The sequence below is a fragment of the Miniopterus natalensis genome, chromosome 14 (assembly GCF_054644295.1).
Source record: "Miniopterus natalensis isolate mMinNat1 chromosome 14, mMinNat1.hap1, whole genome shotgun sequence".
NCBI classification, from domain to species: domain Eukaryota; kingdom Metazoa; phylum Chordata; class Mammalia; order Chiroptera; family Miniopteridae; genus Miniopterus; species Miniopterus natalensis.
Genome location: NC_142094.1, coordinates 14,930,319 through 14,952,790, shown reverse-complemented (window position 1 = coordinate 14,952,790; position 22,472 = coordinate 14,930,319). Strand labels below are relative to the sequence as shown.

General features: G+C 48.4%; 1 protein-coding gene across 3 annotated transcripts in view; it reads left to right on the top strand.

Annotated features, from left to right (window-relative positions):
• Positions 1-22,472, top strand: part of TSPAN14 (tetraspanin 14) — a 52,816-nt gene that overhangs the window by 17,705 nt on the left and 12,639 nt on the right. For all 3 annotated transcript variants that reach the window (XM_087824285.1, XM_087824284.1, XM_016195534.2), the window contains exon 2: positions 9,034-9,131. In XM_087824285.1, the coding sequence (XP_087680411.1) occupies positions 9,051-9,131 (81 nt within the window). In that variant the 5' untranslated portion in view covers positions 9,034-9,050. The remainder of the gene's footprint in view (positions 1-9,033; positions 9,132-22,472) is intronic.

Genomic DNA, 22,472 nt, shown 5'->3' with positions numbered 1-22,472 from the left:
CCTGTCCCCTCCCAGGTTTCTCTCTTTGGGCCCACCTGTCCCTTTGGCCTGTGAATGATCCCGAGCACCCAGTGGGCGCTTAGGACTCCCTTCTTGGATGGTAGAAATGTCTAGGGCCAAAGGTGTGCTACTTGGAGGTGCAGCAGGATGCCCAGCTGTCTTGGGAATATGGCTGCTCTTCCCTGGGAGGGGCCTATGACCAGGTTAGGTGTCAGTACTGAGGCTTCAAAGACCTGGTGGAAAGGTTGAATCTTGGTGAATGAATGACTGGACAGTGAGGGGCAGAGGGTAGCTTGGGCTGTAGCTTGGGACAGTGGTGATGGTGTTGACCAGGTTCAGCACTGTTCAATTGAGTTCTCTGCTGAGGGTCTCACAGCCCAAGTCAAGGTGTTGGCGGGGCAGCATTTCCTTCTGGTAGCTCTGGGGAACAATCCCACTGAGGTTCTTGGCAGAATCCAGTTCCTTGCTGTTGCAGGACTGAGGTCCTGTTTCCTTGCTGTCAGCCAGGCTACACTTCACTCCTGAAGCCTCTGGTCCTTGCGTGTGGCTCCCCTGCCTCAGATGCCACAACGAGGTGTAGGTGTTGCATTGTCTTCACGCTCGAAATCTAACGGCTGCCCTCCAGGGGCAGAAGGCTGTGCTTTTGGAGGCTCGCACAGTTACACTGGACCTACTTTAAGGCCAATTAATTAGTTACATTTTTATAAGGTTATAAACTACTTGTTTTTTGTTTGTTTGTTTTTACTTTGTTCAGTAAGAATATGGCAACTAAAAATATTTTGAAGACTTCCTAGAGATCTGGGTAAAAATGATGGATTGAGTGGATGCCCCTAATTTTACTTTATCCTAAAACTCCACAAAGGTTAAGATAAAGGGGATTTTGGAAAAGGAGTCAATCTACGAGGACAGGGAGAAGGGGAAAGGAGATGACTTCCAAGTGGAGGTCCAGGAATTGCAAGCCAGGAGTAAGTAGATGGATGGCTGACCCAATTTAAAAAATTTAGGTGTTGGTATCACCATATTATTATTTCACATGGGGTGGGGTAGGGTGGGGAAAGGAAGGAGCGTCTGGTCTTTCCCCCGCCCCATCTTCTGTGGGGCGGGGAAAGATAGAATCCTTTGAGAGCAGTTGATGTCGTTAGATACCTGCATCCCTTCCTCCGTTGTCCTTGGTGACTGCCTTCCTCTTCAGCTGAATGTGGGAGATTCATTATGCAGAAGGAAAAACCGAGGGCCTGGGGTTTCGAGGTATTCCTGGAGGCTTATATTGAGACCATTTTCACTACTCAGTCTTCTGCCCTCACTTGGCTCCTAGGATACTGACAGCCAGCCCCTGCTTTCCAGTCAGGAGATAAAAGACATCTCCCAGGGGGACCTGACTGGCCCAGGAGAAAGGAACTTAAAGATGCTGCAAACGGCTTTCTGAGCAAATGGCCCAGCCAGGCCGCCCCACTCAGACCCGCCTGCCGTGCCCCCTGCGCTCCCGCGCGGCTCTGAGGCATCCACTCTCAGCCCTGAGGATTGCCAAGGCTCACTAACATCCGAAGAAAGTGTGTAACAGGAAAGGAAACAAAGCAAACAAAAAAAGCAACTTTCAAGATATAGTCAGTTTAGAGAGAAGAACATTTTGGAAAACATTAGACATTTTCTGAGAGATAAGAGAAATAATATATCCATGAAATAAGATACTACAGATTTGTAGAAAAAAAAGTATTGAAAGTTGAAAATAAAAAATAAGGTCAGAGCAAAACTGTTAGCAGAATTATTAGTCGATAAAGGTGAAGTTGTCAGTCCTAGAACCAAGGCCCTGCACGTGTAAACACTGCTGTGACTTACTCCAGGTTCAGCTGGTTCTTCCAACCCCTGCTGAGATCCCTGCAGCTGTTCAGAGCTTGAAAACAGTAGTCACTAGTGCTCAGACTTGTAGCATCTAAGGGCACCCAGTTAAGGACGCTCTGCTGAATGGTTCGGTGGTCACCGGGTGTGGATGTGGTTTTATGTCAGCAAGATCACAGGCAAGCATGACATCATCAGCTATAATGTTTGAATACCCATCTCTCACATCTGTTTCTTTTTGGTTTATTATTTGAATGTTCTTGGACCATGAGTGATCAAAATGGCATTTGAATAAAAAAAGATATGTCAATAAGAAGGGTGACACTCCTCTACAAGATGAAGACATGGGTAATAGAGCAAAAGAGGTAGAAAAGTAAAGGATCAGCCAGCGTTCTCATATCCATTCATAGGAAGGAGTTGCGGAAAGAAAACAGAAAAGATGCAAGTGGGAAAATCGTCAAGAACGGAAGTTTCCTTAGTAAGCCTTGGTAATCCTCATGACTAAGAGTGAATGCCTCAGAAGTGCCGTGTCCACGGGCAGACGAGTTTCCATGTCAGAAGGGCCCATCAGACCTTGAGCCAAGTGGGTGGAATTAGACCCAGACCAGGACCCTGAATTTTCAGTATGCTGGAGAGAAAGGGATAAGCCGGCAAGTTTACAGAGCGAGAGAACAGGTCAGGTACAGAGATCAGGAATCGAAGTGGTTCTTATGCACTGGAATATAGAAGATGCTAGTAGGGCAATGGCTTCATCATTCTCAGTGCAATGATTTCCAGCCTGGAATTCTATACACGGCCAAACTGTTATTAAGGTAGGGACAATAAAGCTATTTTTGTCAATAAAGCTATTTGTGAGCAAAGATTGCATCTCTCATAGGCTGTGTCCCCAATAAGGTGAGGGGATTCTGTGCATCAGTCCAGATGGAAGCAGCTCAGGCTTCAGGAGAGATTTCTTATGGAAGAAGTAGAAATAGAACATCTGATGTGAATGGACTTACTGAGAGGAGATTTGTACAGTTGGCATTGAATTTGAGGTTGAATATTGATAAATTCACAGAAAAGTAAGCAAATAGAAAAATCAGAATTATTAATTGCAGAGAACAAATGTACAGGAAAAGTAATTGTGGTTTGTATGGCTCACTCACTCTGATAGCTCACATGGCTGTTACATTATAGTAATATAAACTCTGAAAATTTCTCTAGCCAGAGCTATAGTTTAACTGCAGTTGGGGTTAACTGTACTTGGGAAAGAAGTGTGAGCCGGTGGTTTGGGGGGGAGGTGGTTCGTAGCAGTGTAAAGAGGGTTGTTATATTCTTGTCTTCCAGGGTAGGAAATGGATAGGTAGTAACTTAAACTGAAACACCAGGGGTAGTAATACAAGCATATTATATACAGAAACTTCTAAGAGATGTTTGGGATGTAATAAGCATTATTAGAAAAAAATTCAACTGAGTAAATTTGAAGATCTAACTGGCTTTATTAATCGATTCATAATTCGGGGGCACCCCATCCAGCAACTAGAACAGTGCCAGGAGGCATGGAGGGTTTATGGGAAGAAGGGTGAGTCAAGGGAGCTATGAACAAAAGAAGGAATTCTTTTGGGGCCTGGAAATCTTTTCTTTGGGGGAAGAGAAGGGATTTTTATCATGCAGATTGCCTCTGCTTTTCTCTGGGGGGATGTGGAGAGGGCCCATGTGACAGATTACCTTACTGGTGCTTGACCAGAAAATTCAAGACTGGTTAATTAAGATTGTGTTTCTGGGAGAAGTAGAAACTGCAGTTAGATGAAGTATCAGATATTAACTCTAGGTTTGGTGTCAGGAGCTTCTAGCACAAGTGACAGCATGCTGGGCCTGTGATTTTGTTTTAACAACGTCAAGATCAGAGGGAAGTTGAAAGTGTCTCTGGGAAAGGGGGAGGCCTAGCCTGGGGCCTAGGATCTGCTGTTTTCTTAGCACAGCTTTTACAATAGTTGATTCTTAGATGATGTGCGGGGATAAATTTTTCTTTGAAAAAAATTAAAACAATAGCAAGTCTAGAATGTATGCCATATTGATACCATTATAACTAACCTAGTCATTAAATTAACTGGAAAGGAGCAAGGGAAAGGCCAAATATTACGGGCATGCCATTAGCTTTGCCAGGAAGCTACAGCTTAGACGCATGCCCAGCAAAGCCTGGGTGACATAGGGAAGGTACTTGCTTGTCATTCACACATGCGAACAGGTTATTGGCCAGAATAGGCGTGGCCACTGCAAGCACAGAAAGATTTGAGATACTTAAGCTCCTAAACAAAGGAGTTCATTCTCTTCTCTTGTGCTCTGGGCTCCTAGCTCTCTTGTAGGGGGCGCGCTCCCCCGCATTTGCCCACATGGCTCATGACCGTGTGGACCCCACACAATGGACTGATGGACTGTAACTAGCCTAATGTTATACTGGACCACGCTCCACCATGGAATGGAAACTTCGGATTCTGGCTTTGTTTTTAGCTCTGCTGAATCCTCAGCTGCACATTTTTCAGCACTGGGTTAAGGGAAATGGGACTTTACAAACCCAGGGATGTAACTCCACACAAATAAAGGTCACTCATCCTTCCATGTGAGTCTCAGAAAATTCTTTTTCTTGAGATATCCTAAGGACCCGACCCCAGCACTCAGTGGGGAAAGAAATACCCCACTTCCAGTGGTGGACACCCCACTCCTATCAATAACAATATAATAAGGGGAAGTATTGTTTCATGAAACTCATTTTAGTTGAGTATACAAGTATGTATGCACTGGATTGATTTTGTTAGTGTTCCTTACTGTGGGCCATGGTAGGAATTTGAAAGCCATTGTTTAGTGTTTTCTCATTGCTAGTTCACTTTTCACACTTCTATTTTTTAACTATTTTATAATTGAGCTTGTGCTACTTTTGTAATTAAAATGACAGGGAGAGCCCTGGCCTGTGGGGCTCAGTTGGTTAGGAATCGTCCCCTACATGGAAAGGTTGTGGGTTCAATTCCCAGTCAGGGCACGTGCCCAGGTTGTGGGCTCAATCCCTGTAGGGGGCATGCAGGAGGCAGATGATCGATGAACAGCTCTCACATCAATGTTTCTTAATATTTAAAAAAAATGACAGGAAAGAAGAGGAAGGAATCTTAATAGTTTAATATAATCCCAAGGTAGACAATCCCTATTTACAGCGACTGCTGACATCACCACACTGGGAAGCCAGCATCCTCCAAGCGGGCATCCCCCCACCCCAAGCAGCAATGGCCTCAGTTTACATTGATATGTAATGGTAACTGTGACAGTGGAAACCTTTTAAGAAAATCACTTATAAATTCACCACCCCATGCAACCAATTTCACGCTTTCATGTTCCATTTTGGCCTTTAACCACATGCTTACAAATTGTTTCATAATTGCAAACCATGATGTACAGATTTCATACTTAATGCATATTCTTTTTCTTCTCTTGGTTTATTTTCATTTTCATTTTAAATATATCTTTATTGATTTCAGAGGTAAGAAGGGAGAGAGAGAGAGAGAGAAGCATCAATGATGAGAGTCATTGATCGGCTGCCTCCTGCACGCCCCCGACTGGGGATTGAGCCCGCAACCCGCGCATGTGCCCTGACCAGGAATCGAACCCCGATCTCCTGGATCCTAGGTCGCTGCTCACCGCTGAGCCACACCGCCAGGCTTGGTTTATTTTCTTGAGGCAAATTCTTAGTCATGCATTTATTGGATTAGGGGTATGACCATTTTGGCAGGGAGGGGGTTTGAATGTCTGTAACTGTGCTGCTTATTGAAGGGTGGTAACAGCTTAGTCTGCTGCCATTGAGGTATGAGCCTACCAGCCTCACCATGGGCTTGCCCGCCACAGCGGTGGTTATCTTGTTAAATTAAAAGGTGCAAAATAACATCTCTGGATTGTCTTTCAGTTTTATTTCCGGTGACGTTGCACATTTTCCCATCTGTTAATTATATTGCCCTTTCATTTCAGTATAATATCCATTTTCTTTGTCAGTTTTCTAAAACTGGAGTATTGTGTTTTAAGTCTGAATTTTTTATGTTGTAGTTATTTACCCTTTGTTATAATTGCTGCAGCTGCAGATAACTCACCATTTGTGTTTCCTTTTTTATTTTAATGTTACTTTTAATTGCGTGGGAACTTTAAAACTTTTTATACTTTATATTGCTATTTTTGTACTTTGGATTTTTTCCCCTTTTGACTCAAAAGTGAGGACTAACAGAAGGCTGAAATACCTTGCTCTCCTGTGCGTGTGTGTGTGTCTGTGTGTGTGTGTCTGTGTGTGTGTCTGTGAGTGTGTGTGTCTGTGTGTGTGTGTGTGTGTGTGCACGCACCTGGGCACGTGCATGGAGCTGTCAGTATTTAGGCTGATTCTGGCTTATTGTTTAGTTCCAGCTATCTCCACACTTCAATGATTCTAACTCTCCCCCTTGTTTTGAGAAGTTGATTTTTGACAAACACTTGCCTCCTATTTGCCATGTAAATGCTTTATTCTGTTTTAATAAGTTTTGAAGTTGAGACAGTTTGATGACTTGGAATTACGTTTTTCTGATCATTGTTTTCTATGCCCCCCCGCCCCCCCAATAGCTTTTGGAGAGCCTACTCTGTTAGCGGTGGTAATTAGTGTTTGTGCAGAGTTTATCCATCTTCTTTTAGGCAGAAGCTGAGACTCAGTCTCTGTGTGTTTTAAGGTAAAGGGTCTTGGTGTTAATTGAACATTATTTGGTAGAGAGCTCATTTCTCGCAGTGTGACTCAGTTTAGCAAATAAGATGAGATGTCAGGGACCACAGTCACTCTGGAGTCGTTTTGGCTGAATTTGGGGTCTGATCGGGGTTGCCTCCTCGGGTTCTTTGTAATGTGGCTCACACCTCAGGTTGGCAGCTCAGGAGTACTCATCAATCTTTTTTCCTTCACTGAGGTTCTGAAGGCGCTGAGCCAGGAGCTCAGCACTGGCTACATTCCCTACAAACCAGAAGCCAGCAGGCCCTGTATCAGAGGATGTGGCTTAGGCTGGGGTCCAAACAAGTCGTCTCGTTACCTCCTTCAGTTTAAATTCTGAGCTGTACCTATGTGGACACTAGGCTCCTCTTGTGTGTGACATTGAAGTTCAGGACCTGCTTTTTCCACCCCTGGCCTGCAGAACAGAGCAGTGCAAGAGCAAAAGGCAGCCTTTCCTCCCTGTTCCTGGGTTATGTGGGGGGTAGGACTGGGGGTGCGGGGTGAGGGGTAGCTCTCCCCACCTTGCTAGCGAGTTGAGTGCCTTCCCTTCCCATGGAGAAGAATCAACAAGTGGGTGAAGACCCTCCAGAGTGAAGGGCCCTGAAATCTGTATTTAGAACCAGCTATTCTGATGCTGCCAGCCGGTCTCCCTATCATCTGTGACATTAGGGATCTATCACTAAGAGCCTGTTTTAGTTGAAGGTGCTGAGGCCTTCAGAGGTCAAGGACTTGCCCAAGGTCTGGTCATGTTGCTGAAGGAAGGAGTCTGCCTGGGAGCTCCTGGTCCTCTCCCTGCAGCCATGTTTGTGGCCCAGGCCTGTGCCAGGCCTCCGGTGTGTCCAGTAGTGTCCTTCAGGGCTGTGTCCACACTCCTTCTTGAAGGGGACTCTGTGGAAGTGCTGTTCTGATGGCAGGAATGGGAGGTGGGGATGGGGCTGCGGGGTTGCTGCCTCTGCCTGGCTGGTTCTGGTGACTGTCCCAAGCAGGCTTTGACCATCTCCCATTCCTCTCGGAGGGCGGGGATGGGCGAACGGTGGTGTCCGGAATGTGCCTGTTGATGCCGCTCTGTGGGAAGGATGGTTGAGCGGTCTTAGCACCCATTTCTAGAGGGACGTGGTTTCCATGTCCCTGCTTGGCACTGCTTTCTAAGCACAGCAGCCAGGCCCCAAGGCTGCCTTGCGGGGACAGGTTTTGCAGCAGCTACTCCCGCGGCGAGGCGTGAGCTCGCTCCTTACTGCTGGCTGTGGGCCGGTGGTGTCCTTGCTGCCAGCGGCCTTGTTTGTTGTTGCCTCTGTCCTGCTATGCTCTGCCTTTCTTCTCACCCTGGACAGTGGGGGGTGGATAGGGTGGGGGGACGGTGTGTGTGTGTGTGTGTGTGTGTGTGTGTGTGTGTGTGTGTGTGTGTGTGTGTGAGAGCATTCCCCTGGAGGCCTCAGATCCCTCCTTGCCCTGCGGGTCAGGGTCAGCTCGAGGCACCGCCCCTCCTCATCCTTCAGCCTCTGCTTTGGCTGCTCAGGGTGGTGGACGAGTGAGGGGTTCACCTGGATTACCATTGTGTTCAAAAAGGAAAGGAGTAAAGGGTGGGCCAGGCCCCCTGAATTCTCTTTTGGGGACACCTCCTTTTTGTAGGGTTCTCTGAGAGGCTTTCGGGGATGGACACAATGAGGAAGAGTGGCCCCACCCTTCACTCTGCAGTTTACAGAGTGTTCTGTAGTGTAAGGCCAAAGCAGTGGTCTTGGTGGGTGGGAGTAGGCGCTGGGTGGAGGGGAGGTTAAGCAGGGGAGGGAGAGGGAGAAGGAGTGGGGTGAAGGCTGGGCTCATAGGATCTCCCCACCTAGGCCAGGGTGCTCCACCTTCCTCAGCTCTGTGAGGGCTGAGCTTAGGAGGTTGTCTCTGAAAATCTTAGGTGAACAAATAGGAGCCTTAATTCTGGTTGTTCCTCGCTGGCCACTGTTAGATTCTGTCCAGACTTTGCCTTTGTCTCGTCTTCCCCAAGTGGTCAAGTCCCCATTTCTTCCTTTGGCTGCTCTGCCCCAGGGAGTGGGAGGTGGAGGCACATGGACCGTGGAGTCCTTGCCTTGTTCAGATCCTGGGGCTTATCATTTTTTTGTCTTTTCCTTGAGCAAGTCACATGGCCTTTCTGAACCCCTGTTTCCTATGAAGTGTAAGAACCATTGCACAGTGGAGAGGTGATGAGGTGAATGTTCGAGAAGGCGCCAAGCAGAAGTCTTTCAAAGATTCTCCTTTTTGGGGGGGGGGCTGTTTTCACAAAGTTGACTTAATCTGATTTTTGCCTAATTTATAGCTGGCGTTGGTAGTAAACCGTGTTGGACAGTGCAAGAACACAGGGAAACAAGTTGGGGAATCCCGGAGGCTTCATTCTCTCCTCGGGGAGCAGGTTTGGGGGAGGTGTTTTGAAACTGAACCTGCTGCCTCATGGCTCCCACATCTCTCCACAGATCCTGCTTCTCGGAAGATGCACTATTATAGATACTCCAACGCTGAGGTCAGCTGCTGGTACAAATACCTTCTCTTCAGTTACAACATCGTCTTCTGGGTGAGTTGAGGAGACCAGTGGCATTCCCTTGCTTAGCCCTTTGTTAGTAAATCACGATTCTTCAGTTCACATATTTTGGATTTGGCAGGCCCTCTGAGGCTCTGCATGGGATGGTGGGCAGGGTTGATGAGCCCTGCTCTGGCAACAAGTAAATTATGCAATAGACCCTTAAGTGCTGTGATGGCGAAGGCCAAGGTCATTGAAAACCAGACTGAGTGGTCAGGTAGTCTGGTGAATAAATACCAGACTACCCCATTCTTGGGGGTTCAGGAAGGCTTGGGGCTCTGGCTAGGATATGTGTTTGTCTCCCCCACCCCTGCCCTAGGAATGCCCCAGTGAGTCATTGGAGCAGGGTATTTTGTGTGCATCTGCCTGTGTGCCAGGCCCTTTTCTAGGCTCTGGGAATTAAGACTGGGCAAGGGCAATAAAGCCCTGCCCTGTGGTGCTGTGTTTAACCAAATTGGAATTAGCCTACTAAGCAGTAGAGCAGGGAGGGAAAAGCTCCTGGACTAGGGTGGTCAGAAAGGGACATTCCGAAGAGGTAGCTTGTGTACTGAGACCTGAATATGAGTGAAGAGGCAGCCATATGGGGATCTGGGGAAGAAAGCACCAGGCCTGGAGAATAGCATTTGCAAAGGGCCTGAGGCAGGAATGAGCTTGGCATTTGCAGGGTACAAAGAAAAGGCCATGTGGCTGGAGCTGAGTGAGTACAGAGGAGAGGAAACAGGTGAGGACAGAGGCACGAAGGAGCCTGATCGTGTAGGAATGTACAGTTCTCAGCAAGCAGTGGAATTATTTTCTACTTTTTGTAGTAGCTCTTGGTGGGTTATAAGTTGGATGGTTTGATCTGATTTTGGAATGATTCTGCAGAGTGAGGGGATGGATGGTGGAATTTGGGGGCAGAAGGGTTTGAATTGTCTCATAGCCAGTTATATAGAGATGTCACTTTCGTGTGTTAGTGACCGTCCTGGAGTTTTAGCTTCCATCACGGGAAGGGGTGGACTGGATGAGACCACGAAGGAGAATGTGTTGACTGAGAAGAGGAGAGGTCTGGCTGTTGAGCCCTAGGATGCTGGAGGTGGGGTTTGGTGGAAAGTTCACTTCGAAGTTGGCTGTGAGTGAGTAGCCCGAGGTAAAAGGAAGCTCTGGAGGTTTTGTGCTGTGGAACCCGGAGAGGAAGCCTTTCAAGTAGGTAGTAGCAATGAGCTATCCCACAGGGAGATGAAGCAGCAAGAGGACAGACACTTGTCCTTGGCTTTGACAAGGTGGGGTTTGTTGGTGACCTGGACCAGAGCTGCTGTTCACTCTGGGGGCATCGAAACCCTCCTGGAGTTGGCGGAGGAGCCAGTGGGATGTGAGGAAGTGGAGACTGGTGGCTCATGACAGTTCTTTCAAGGACTCTTGCCTAAAAGGGGAGCAGAACAATTGAGCATTGGTTAGCGATGGTCCAGGGGTTAAGGGAGGTTACAGCATGTGTGTGTTGCCAGTGGGATAGGTCCAGAGAGATGCAGACATTGATTCTGCTGTGCAGGAGGGCGAGGGACGTGATCGTGCACAGAGGCTTTTAAAACCATAAGCAGGTGTCGCTGACCAGTGTCTGCATGTGGGGGCCGATGGAGAGGAAGGACAGAACGAGAGGCTGTGATGCCCTGTTATGCCTCCACTGTGGATTTTGGCATTTCCTCTTTGTATTAGAACTTTTTTCTTTAAATTTATTTTTAATTGTAGTTGACATTCAGTAGCATATTAGTTGCAGGTGTGCAACATAGTGATTCAGCATTTAAATACCTCATGAAGTGGTCACCACCACAATAGATCTAGTAGCCATCTGGCTCCATACATAGTTGTTGGGACTGAAACTTATGAGAACAAGACAGACTTACCAGGACTTACCCGTCCTCCGCCCTCGACTGTAGGGCACCATTTCCTGATGACTTATCTCAGAGTTATGGGAGTTTTCTGTCCTGGAGAAATAGGGTGGGATTCAGTGGCAGGACGTTCACCCAGATCTTTTCCTGTGCTCAGACCACTTTTTGCCAACGTCATCATTGCCCTGAAGTAGGGCGGTGCCGGACATTTGACATGGTTCCTTATTAGACGCATATCAGGGCCCTTCCTAGTGGGAGGACTGACTGTCCCATCCTCAGACATATGGCTTCCCAGACCTGCATTGCTCCCTGTCTGGAGAGAGTCCTCTGGCTCCACCTGGAGTCCCCACCTGGCAGCCAGCGGCATGGTGGAGAACCACCTGGTCCAGACAGGCAGCCTCACACTTGGGCCACTTGTATACCCAGCTGTCATCCCCGCCGGCTGTGCTCGCTTGGCCTTGTGCCCTGACCTCTGATTCTCATCCTGACTTTTGTAGCTAGAGTGAAACTCTCCCACTGCTGCCATGGCTCAGGGTCCTGATGTCTCTGTATCTTTGGAGGCTTTTCTGAACAGATTCTTTGTTCTTGGGAAGCGTTACTCACTTGCCCGATAGTACCTTTTCAGCACCAAATTCAAACAGTGGAGCCCAGGAATCCAGAATTGTAGCTGTCTATTTGGTGATGGAAGACTGCTGCAGCTTGATGGGAGTTTTGCAGAATTGGCAAGGCACGTGGTTGAGAGTTCGTCATTCTTCAGTTAGTGTACACTGGCTCAGAACAGGAAGGGACAAAAAGGAACAGTCAGGAAAATGGGGCCCGAGAGAGCTTGGTGGGGAGATTCAGAGAGGGAGTCCTGGTGCCTGGCTGGGGGAGGCTACCTGGCCCTTTCCTGCTGAGTTCTTGGCGGTGATTTGTTGTCTTCATCTGCACAGGCGCTGGGAGTCTGGAGTGAGACCTGAGAATTGGGCGGCAGAGCCCTCAGGGATGTACAGGTGCAGCGGGTGGGGGGTTCTGCTGGGGGCCAGTCTGGACTCTTCTGAACTAGTGACCTTGCTAAGTCTCGGTGTTTTCATTGTGAAATATCCATCTCACCTACCTGCTACATGCCTCACAAGGTTGCTGAAATATCCAAAATAATATGCCAAGCCCTGACCTCCTTAGAGAAGTTATTTTTTTAAAAAGAGAATATAATGAACGTCCATGTTCCCATCACCTCGCTTCAAAAATCACCAACTCATTTCCACCCCCCACTTACCCACTCCTCCCTGGATATTTTTGAAGCCAAGCACAGATAAACCATTTTGCACAGAGTTTTTATAGTGTTTGCTTTTTTTTGATGAATTAACCGTGAGCAGTGGAGCAAAGGACTGCCTGGGCAGGTTTGAATATGCAGAAGGCAGCCTTTTGTTCCTTTGACCGATTCCAGGTGCAGGAACAAGCACAGGTTTCATTTAGCAGTTTGTCCGATTCAGAACTATTTTCACTGCAACATTCTTCATAACAAACACCTGTAACAGTCTAACAGTTTTCTTAAGCCTCTCTCAGTCCAGTGTAGGGGCTGAGATTTTTTCCAAGAGGCTGGTAATGGTAATACTCGCTGAGGCTGAGAAGTGCAGATGCCTCCTGCGTCGGTATCTGTTCTGAACTGCATGTGTTACCCAGTGAGCATGGGCTGGGCTTCATAGCTTTCTTATCACAGGATGTCAGGAAACAACGCTCCCAGCCAACATAGTATTTTGAGGGCACTAGCATTTTTTACATTTAAAAAAAAGATTATTATAATCACACTGGTTGTGTTAGACTGGTTTCTAGTGCAAAATCTCACTTTGACGTAGGGAAATGCAAATCGAAACCATAGAGAGAGACCGCTCTGCACCCATGAGGATGGCTAGTATGAAAAGGACAACATAGCAGGTGCTGGCAGCGATGTGGAGAAACTGCAACCCTTGTGCAGTGTTCATGAAACTGTAAAATGGTGTAGCTGCTATGGAAAATAGTGTGGCGGTTCCTCGAAAAGTTAAAAAATAAAACTACCGTATGATCCAGCAATTCCACTTCTGGGCATATACCCACAAGAACTGAAAGCGGGATCTTGAAATGATATTTGTTCTCCCATGGTCACAGCAGCATTATTTACAAGAGCCAAAGGTAGAAAGAACCCAGGCATCTACTGAAGGATGAATGGGTAAATGAAATGTGGTCTGTAGATGCAGTGGAATATTATTCAGCCTTAAAAAGGAAGACAGTGCTGTCACATGCCACAACATGGATTAACCTTGAGGACACTGTGGTAAGTGAAATAGGCCAGACACAAAAGGACAAATGCTGTATGATTCCACTTATATGATATACCCAGAGCAGTTAAATTCATAGAAACAGAAAGTAAAACGGTGGTTACCAGGGGTTGGGGGCGGGGGGGAGGGAGAATGGGGAAGTTATTGTTTAATGGGTAGAGTGTCAGTTTTGCAAGATGAAAAGTTCTGTGGATGGTGGTGATGGTGGCATAACCCTGTGAATGTCCTGACTCCCGCCAAGCTGCACATGTGAACATGGTAATCCGATACTGTGTGCACTTACCATAGTTAAAAGTGTTGACAGTCTCCCGGGACTTGCAGAGGACGGGTGGCTGGAGCGGTGCACCTGGAGGAGCAGTGTGCGCCCTTTCTTCATCCCCCTTCACCTGGCTCCCAGAGAACTTGAGCTCCCTGGTTCTCCTGAGTGAACCCTCTGCAGGGGCATTCAGATGGTGTCTGCAGTTCCAGGAGTGCTTCCCACCTCAGACACTGAGTTTACTCTGCAGAAGTTCAGGTGGAGCCCTTGCCTGAATCTCTTTCAGAGGAGGCCTGATTAAAAGTGAGAACGGATGTCACTTGTGAGCACAGACAAGTACCCTGCTACGGGGAGCAGAGACCCTGCCATTGCCTTCTTCAGTGATTTACAAAGTGCAGGATTAGCTTCTGAGCCTAATGTGCAGCCTGGTTCTGAGTGAGGGGCGAGCCATGACCAGCCAGACTTGAGGCTCCTTCCTTCAAAGTGATGATGCCTCCCCTCTGAGTATGGTGGACATGTAATTTATGGCCCAAATTGGGAACCTTAAGGTTTTAAGAGAGGTTATCAAGAATTTTGCCAGAGCAACAGGTGTCCCCCAGGACTGTCCCAAGTAGACCAGGACATGTGGTCACCCTGCCCAAGAGAGGCAAAAAGCAAGCCTGACGGGGAAGGTCTTAAAGGTCAGCTCACTTCCCCTGCCCCGATCACAACATCTTTTTGGGCAGAGAGTCTCACTCTCTTCCTCTGGCCTTTACCGTGCTCCTCCCCTGGTGGGCTGATAAGAATTGCCCCTTTGTGAGCTGGACTCTGCCCAGGTGTTAGACCCCAAGGCCTGGTCCCAGGTCTGAGTGCAGGTGGTTTCTCCTCTCCCTCCTCTGGGTAACTGAAGCAGTCGGACAGGAAAAGGCTGGTGTATTTTCATGTAGTATCTTTTCATTTTCACTGCTGAGAAGAATTCTTTTTTCTCTTCAACTTTGTTATTTTTAATTCTTTTTTTTTTAAAATATATCTTTATTGATTTCAGGGAGAGGAAAGGAGATGAAGAGAGAGAAACATCAATGATGAGAGAGTCATTGATCAAGCCTGCAACCTGGACATGTGCCCTGACCGGGAATCGAACCTCGATCTCCTGGATCCTAGGTCGATACTCAGCCGCTGAGCCACGCCTGGCTGGGCTGTTTTATTGTTATTTTAAAATATGTCTTTATTGATTTCAAAGAGAGGAAGGGAGAGGGAGAGGGAGAGAGAAACATCAATGATGAGAGAGTCATTGATCGGCTGCCCCCTGCACGCCCCCTACTGGGGATGGAGCCCGCAGCCTGGGCATGTGCCTTGACCGGGAATCAAACCTCGATCTCCTGGATCCTAGGTTGATGCTCAACCGCTGAGCCACAGTGGTCGGGCTCAAATTTTTAAAGAAACGTTTGTAACTGCATGGAAATTCTACACGAGGCATCCCAACTACACCACACTCCCTCCTACGTGCTCCGTTTGCCTGTCTGCAGCCACACGGTTTCATATCCTGTGGTGGTGTCCTTGCCGTCTTGACGTCTGCATTTTCATAGCCATACCACTTTGTGTAGAACATCCAGGTTGCTCCAATTTTCCTGATTGTATTTTTGGAAATTCCCGTATTGGACATTTAGGTTGTTCTCGTTTTTTTACTATCCCAGATAAGCATGCAGTGATTGGTTTTGCGTGATACAGATTCTTTCCTGTGAGGGAAGGAGGGAGACGATTTGCTGTGATCGAGCCCCAGGAGGGAGATTAAATGGGTCAGAAGGTGTGTACAGTGTTTTGACTGGCCTGACATATTTATGTAGTCCAAATTGCTTTTCCAGAAGGGCTGTCCCAATTCCTAAGAAGTAGATCACCTTATTACATAGGGGTGTGTGGGTGTTTCTCCACGGCTTGCCAAGGCAGAGGTCCAGGGTCGCGTAATCAGAGGCTCCACTAGCTAGTTGTCACCTGCAGAGCTGATCCTGCGGGGTCTGGGCTCCTGATCTCAGCAGCTCAGGCACTCCTGAGGCTGAGACCCAGTAGGGATTTCTGAGCAGGGGCTGTTCAGGGTGCACTGCTGTTACTGCCTGGCCCGTGTCATCACTATTGGCTCACAGGACAAAGTTGAGTCTCTAACTGGTGTGTGTGTGTGTCTGCATCTTTGCCAGTACGTGTTCAGCGTGGCCCAGGCTGCTGGAGGGATTTGTCTTCTGCATTGGAGTGTCTCATTCCCATGTGGTTCGTACCTTTCACCAACCCCCTCCCCCCCAAAATGCTTTTTAAAAAATACCACTATTGAGGTATAAATGAGGTAGAATAACATTTAGTCATTTCAAGTGTAGAGGTCAATGAGTTGACAGCTGTGTACCCATGTAACCACCATCACCACAATGAAGACAAGACATTTCCACCACTGCAGGCAGCCATCCACCTGTCCCATCACCATAAATTCGTGAGTCAGAATTTTTTCTCGAATCTGACTTTTTTTTTATTTAAAATATATCTTTATTGATTATAGAGAAAGGAAAGGAGAGGGAGAGAGAGAGATAGAAACATCAATGATGAGAGAGTCATTGATCGAGCCCACAACCCGGGCATGTGCCCTGTCTGGGAATCGAACCCTGATCGCCTGGATCCCAGTTCAATGCTCAACCGCTGAGCCACGCCCGGCCGGGCCAAATCTGACTTCTTTAAGTGATGTGTTTTTTTCTGTTGTTTTCCTTTTTTAACTTCATTGATTTCTTTTAACATTTAAAAAAATTATTTTTTAATTGATTTTATTGATTTCTCCTCTTATTTTATTATCTCCTTCCTTCTACTTCCTTTGGTATCTTTTGCTGTTTTTATAGCATCTAAGGTGGAAGATTAGATCATTGATTTTAAATAGTTTTTCCTAGTGTAATTCATGCTATCCATTTTCTGCATCCCATACATTTTGATATGTTTTCATTTCATTTGGTTAAAACATCTTGTATATGCATACTCTGTATGTATTGTGTCTTTTCTTCCCCCCTCTGGCTCACCTCAAGAGTTTCTCTTTATTTCATAGAAAGGAAGAGGGAGAGAGAGAGAAACATCGATGTGAGAGTGAAACATGGGTTGGCTGCCTCCTGCACGCCTCCTACTGGGGACTGAGCCCACAACACGGGCACGTGCCCTGACCAGGAATCAAACCGGCGACCTCCTGGTGCATGGGATCATGCTCAACCAACTGAGCCACACTGGCTGGGCTTTATTCTATTTCTAATAGTTTCATTGGATGTTTTTTATATTTTCTATTTCTCTCCTCATTCTGTTTATTTTTTCCTTTAAACCCATGAGCATTATTATGATATCTGTTTTAAAATCTTTGCTAATTCCATTTTCTCTGTCATTCCTATCTTTTCTATTACTGATTCCCCCCCTATTATAGGTCACATTCTCTCCCTACCCTTTTGCCTCACTAATAACTTTGACTAGATGCTAGATAAGTTCTTGCACCTAAGTACTCTTGTCTTGTTCAGCTTGGGCTGACATAACAAAGTACCAGAGGCTGGTTGATTTAACAGGAATTTATTTCTCACAGTTCCGGAGGCTGGAAGTGTGAGATCGGGGTGCCAGCATGGTCAGGGTCTGGTGAGGACACTTTACCTGGCTTGCAGATGGCTGTCTTCTTGCTGTGTCCTCACATGGCAGAGAGACAGTGCTCTGGTGTCTCTTCCTCTTAAAAGGACACTAATCATGGAAGCCCCACCCTCATGACCTCCTCTAGCCCTAGTCACCTCCCAAAGCCCCATCTCCAGATGCCTTTCTAGTGGGGGTTAGGGCTTCAACATACGAATTTGAAGGGGAAAGGGGGCGACACCGCAAACATTCAGTTCAGTCCATAACACTTCCTTACCAGTATCATGTCCTCTGAGTCTGACGTCTTTTGTTAAATATTGTGTGAAGATTCGTTCATGCCATTGTATGGAGTTGCAGATCATTCATTCTCACAGTTGTGTAATGTTCTGTTGTGGCAATGTATCGTTTGGGTTGTTTAGTTTTAGGCTATTAAGACCAGTTGAAGTGATATAAAAACAAAATACTAAGGTTGTAGACCTGAGCTGTAGGGATGCTCCCAGGGATCATGTGGCTGAGCTGAAGGAAATCCTGTGCTTGTCTCCAGTCCAGATGGTTTCGGTGTGATAGCTGAGTGCAGGACTCAGCCTGTGGGACAGACCTGGCTCTCTGCCTGTTCTCACACACACAGCTTTAGTGGAGCACAGCCCTGCCTGCCTGTTTACGGTTCATCTGTGGCTGCTTTCCTGCTCCAACAGCAGGGTTGAGTACTTGAAACAGTATTCGAAGCTGAAAGTGCTTCCTCCCCAGCTTATAGAAGTGTGGACCCCTGGCTTAGTGTCTTGGTTTTCCTCTTACTACTAATCAGTGAACCATGCCAGCAATGGCAGGGACTGGGGTGGGGCTGGATTGTGGGTTCCTTCTCTCAGTTGCTTGGCAAGCTGTTTGTAACCTCCCTTAGATAAGTCTGCCCGCCTTCCTTCCTTCCTTCCTTTCAAAGGCCTTGACACAGTCAGATTCCTGGGCGAGGCCTGGAGGTGGTGGGCTCTATTATCGGGGAACACAGAGACATCTGTATAAGCTACCCCAGAGCTCTGGGTAGTCCATACCCCTCCTAGTGAGGCTTCCCCGGCTGTGCTGAGCAGGGCACATGTGCTGCCTTCTCAGTGCCACCCTTCCAGCGGGAGGAAAGGCTGCTGTGTGACCCTGTGCTGAGTGACCCTGTGCTGTGTGACCCTGTATGAGGCACTGGCCTGCCCTGGGCCACCTTTCCCTCCGTAATGAGGAAGCTGGGCTCCAGCGTCCCTCTGGCTTCCAGACCTTCCAGAGTCCCACTGAGAAGTGGTTTGGTTTAGATTATTCTAATGTGGGGCCTTTTTTTTTTTTTTTTTTTTAAAAAAATATGTCTTTATTGATTTCAGAGAGAAGAAGGGAGAGAGAAAGATAGAAACATCAATGATGAGAGAGTCATTGATTGGCTGCCTCCTGCACACTCCCCTGGTGGGGACTGAGCCCGCAACCCAGGCATGTGTCCTGACTGGGAATCAAACTGTGATCTCCTGGATCATAGGCCGGTGCTCAACACTGAGCCATGCTGGCCCGGCTAACGTGGGAACATTTTGAAAGAAACACTTCCTGCTCTGTGTAGGGTTCAGAGTGGCCACAGTCCCGAGGGGCAAGGCCTCCTGACCCCAAGAGACACCCCGGTGCTCCCCCTCCGCCCACGGTCTCAGGGCCAGGTTGGGATTAGAGTCTGGCTCTCTGGCATCCTTCTGGCCAGTATTTGAATTGTTGGCTTTGCAGGTGGCCATGAGCATCCCTGGTGTTCTCGGAACTCCCCACGCCTGGAGTCAGGGTTTCTCGTTCTGGAGCGACCAGAACCATGGGTTCCACCTGGCGGGATTTATGATGGTAAAGTTTAAACAGCAGGATGTGCAGGGGCTTTGGCAATCACTGGTCTCTAACGGCTTGACTTTGTCTATTGGCAAACTGAGGTCCAAGGGAGAGGTGGCTTGCTCAAGGCCTCAGAGTGAGTTAGGGACAGAAGTGAAACTGTACTCGCTTCTTCCACTCCCCTTCCTGTGTTCTTCCCATCACTCTTTCCTGTCTCACTCGGGAAGCCTCCAGAAGGCTCTGTTTCCCTCAGCTCTGACTCACTGTTGTCTCCAGAGACCTAATAAAACAGATCCCTCTGGAAGGAAGGACCTTGTCTTAAGGCCTAGTGCGGAGAGTTTTCTTGGGGTAGGGTGGAGGCCGTAGAGCGTTTCAGTCCAGCACACGCTGGTGGTGTCTGGGAGGCCCCTCCGTCCTGTGCCCTGCCGCACCCACAGGAGGTCAGGCCGCTCAGAATGGCGCTATGCCTCAGGTTTAGGTCCATCACCTATGACACTTCTTCAGTCCTACAGCCCTCCTATGACCCAGGGATGGTCGCCTCATTTTGTAGAGGAAAACAGGCTTAGAGGAGTTCCTGGGCTTGCATGAGGTCCTCTAGGGAGTTGCAGGGTGGAGATTGGAGCCAGGACCACTACCTGGCTGTGTGTTCCCTCAGCGCTACTCTCTGCCTTGAGTGCCAATGGCTTACTCTGTCTTGGGTGTCCTTCTGGTTTTCTCAGAGGCTCCCACAGGCGGCCCAGGGGAAGGGGCTCGGTGAATGTTCACTTCCCATTAGCGGGGGCAGTTTGCAAGAACCAGAGGCCAGCGGGGCAGAACCTTAGAGTGTGGTGTTGCTGCTGGTGGTTTGCCTGGAGCATGTTGAGCAAAACCTCTGGGCCTGCTTGAATTGCCTAAGTATTTTCACACGCTGTGGAATGAAATTTCGCAAGGGGCCTGGGAAATTTGACCTGCGTGGCTTCGGACCCGCCTGCAGCCCAGCAGGGCCTGGCCAGGTGTCTGCCCTCTGCTGTGCTGTGAACCTCCTTGGGTTCATGTGGTGGCTCACAGGCTGGCTCATGTGGTGAGTGGGTTCCTTGTGGCTTCTTGACAAGGCAGGGCTGGCCCAGCTCCGAGTGCCCCAGAGGGCCTCTCACTTCTTTCACAGGGTCCTTTGCCTAAGGTAGAAAGGTCAATGCTGAATCTTTACACTGGCAACCCCCTCTCCCCCAAGGAGGCCACCTGCCCTGGTTGGGACACAGTGATCCTTACCACCTGATGGATAGCGGGGGTCCGTGGCTTTAGAGTTGACAGCTCAGAAGCCCCTTCTGTGAAAACTCCCTCGCCTCCGGGCCTCCTGACTGGCCCCTCTGCCTGGCCCGGGTGGCTGCACTGTAGGCTGTGAGATGATGGATGTCAGGAAGCTCAGGTTTGGTCTTACCTCATGGCCACCAGCCAGCCAGGTGACTTTGGGCAAAAAACAAATCGTTCTGTATCTCAGTTTTCCTGTTTGAAAAATGTGGGTAACAGTGCCAGTGTGATGGGTATGGAAGGGCCTCTGTAGGTGTGTTCAGGTTAACATGGTGCCTGGCACCCAGGGAAGGCTGGTGCCACTTGCCACAGTGACCACTGTGGGGTGCGTACCCGATGCCTCCCTTTGGACTTGGTGAGAGCTGGGTCCCATTCTTTGGGAGAGATCTTTATCAGGTCATGGAGGAGGCACCCAGCTGAGCCTTCACTCCCAGCAAGGATGGCCCAGTCCCACGGACCATCTATGTGAGAGAGTTCCCTGTGAGCTGGGCAAAGCAGGTGAGGTCCTGGCTTGTCACAGGGCAAGCTCCCAGACAGGTCACTTCCCCTGTCTGGTCCTTCCTTAGTCAGCTAGTCTTTAAAACAAGTGTTGGTCCCCAGAGTTTCTGCCCCAGGCCAGTATTCATTCAACCCATGATCTGACATGTGACCCCCTGGTTCCTCTCTTTTCTGGTGCAAATTATCTTTAGTCCTTCCTTTAAAACCAGATAGAAAAAAGCCCTACCCATTCTACCAGTGCAGCCCTGTGAGAGAACTGTGCTCAGTAGTGGGAGCTGGCCGCTGAAGTGGACCGTGACTCAGTGAGGGGTTTCCAGGGGGCAGACTTTCTTCACCATCTCATGTGCTGCCAGGTGGTGGGTGGGTGCCCCGGTGTGCATTTAGGTGGGCTGGAATGCTTGTTGGGGACACTGGATGGGGGACAAGGATGGGTACCCTCCAGGCCCAATCCTGCTCTATCCTAATGTCCCTGTGTGGGACTTGGCCTTGGACTGGGCTAGTCTGGACTTTTGCTCAGCCCTCTCATGGTTTGGAATGCATTTGGATTGAGTTAGACACGGGAGTGTGTCTGGGAGGAGAGCAGGAAGGACCCCACACAAGGGCTGCTCTGGTCTGGGAGTTCTGGCAACTCACTCACTCATGCCTGCTCTATACCTACAAGGGCCAAATCCTTCTCCAAGTTCTTGGGATACAACCCTGAACAAAACAGAAACCATCTCTGCCCTCAGAGGCATAAGCAGGAAAGACACAATACACAGATGATAGCTCCTGTGGTCTTAGATGGGGGCCATGGGGAAAATCAAGCAGGGAAGGCGGTCAGGGTGGGTGGGGAGTTGTCTACCTGGGACAGTAAAGGGAGACATCTCTGAGGAGGTGCAATTTGAAGAGACTGGAATGAAGTGAGGGAGGAAGACAAGACAGGATATGGAGGAAGAACATTCTAAGCCAAGGAAACTGTCGCATCTGTGGCACAGGATGAGTTTGATGAGTTCAAACTAGTAACAGTGTCCTCGGCGTAGGGTTGGGGTTGGGACATGGGTAGGAGATGACGGTGGAGATGTGGGTGAAAGCCTGGCCGTGTAGGCCCTTGTGGGCTGTGGTAAGGGGTTTGAATTTTATTCTAAGTGTAAAAGGAAGTTATTGCAGGGTTTGGAGGAGTGCAGTTATATGTCCTTTGTTTTTAAAGGATTGTTCTAGTCTGGGTACCTGTGAGGAGATGGTGAGCAGGCGCCTGAGGCGGTGGAGCATGGACAGGTGGGAGCAGAGTCAGGAAGAAAACTGTCCAGATACACTGAATTTTGGAGGTAGAACCAACAGAGGGTCCCCGTAAGATGAGTTAGGAGTTGGAGGAAAAGAGTCATCAAGCATGAGGTCTAGGTTTTCTGTCTTCAACAAATGAGTAGATGGACAGTGGTGTCATAATTTAACGAGGAAAGAGTTGGAGAGTCGCTGGTTGGGGGAGTGGGGGACCAAGGCTCCATTTGGGGGCATGTTCAGATTGAAATGTCCTATCTCTCAGGCTGACAAGTTGTCAAGTAGGCACTGAGTATTTGACTTGGAGCAGCTGCAGCTGGAGACGTGGATTAGTGGTCAGCCGTGTGCAGTGTAGATGGAATTTAAAGCCTTGTGGACCATGAGGTCATCCAGAGAGCTTGGGAGAGAGGGCGGGGGTCCAGACCTGAGCAGTGAGGCTCGCCAGCATTTA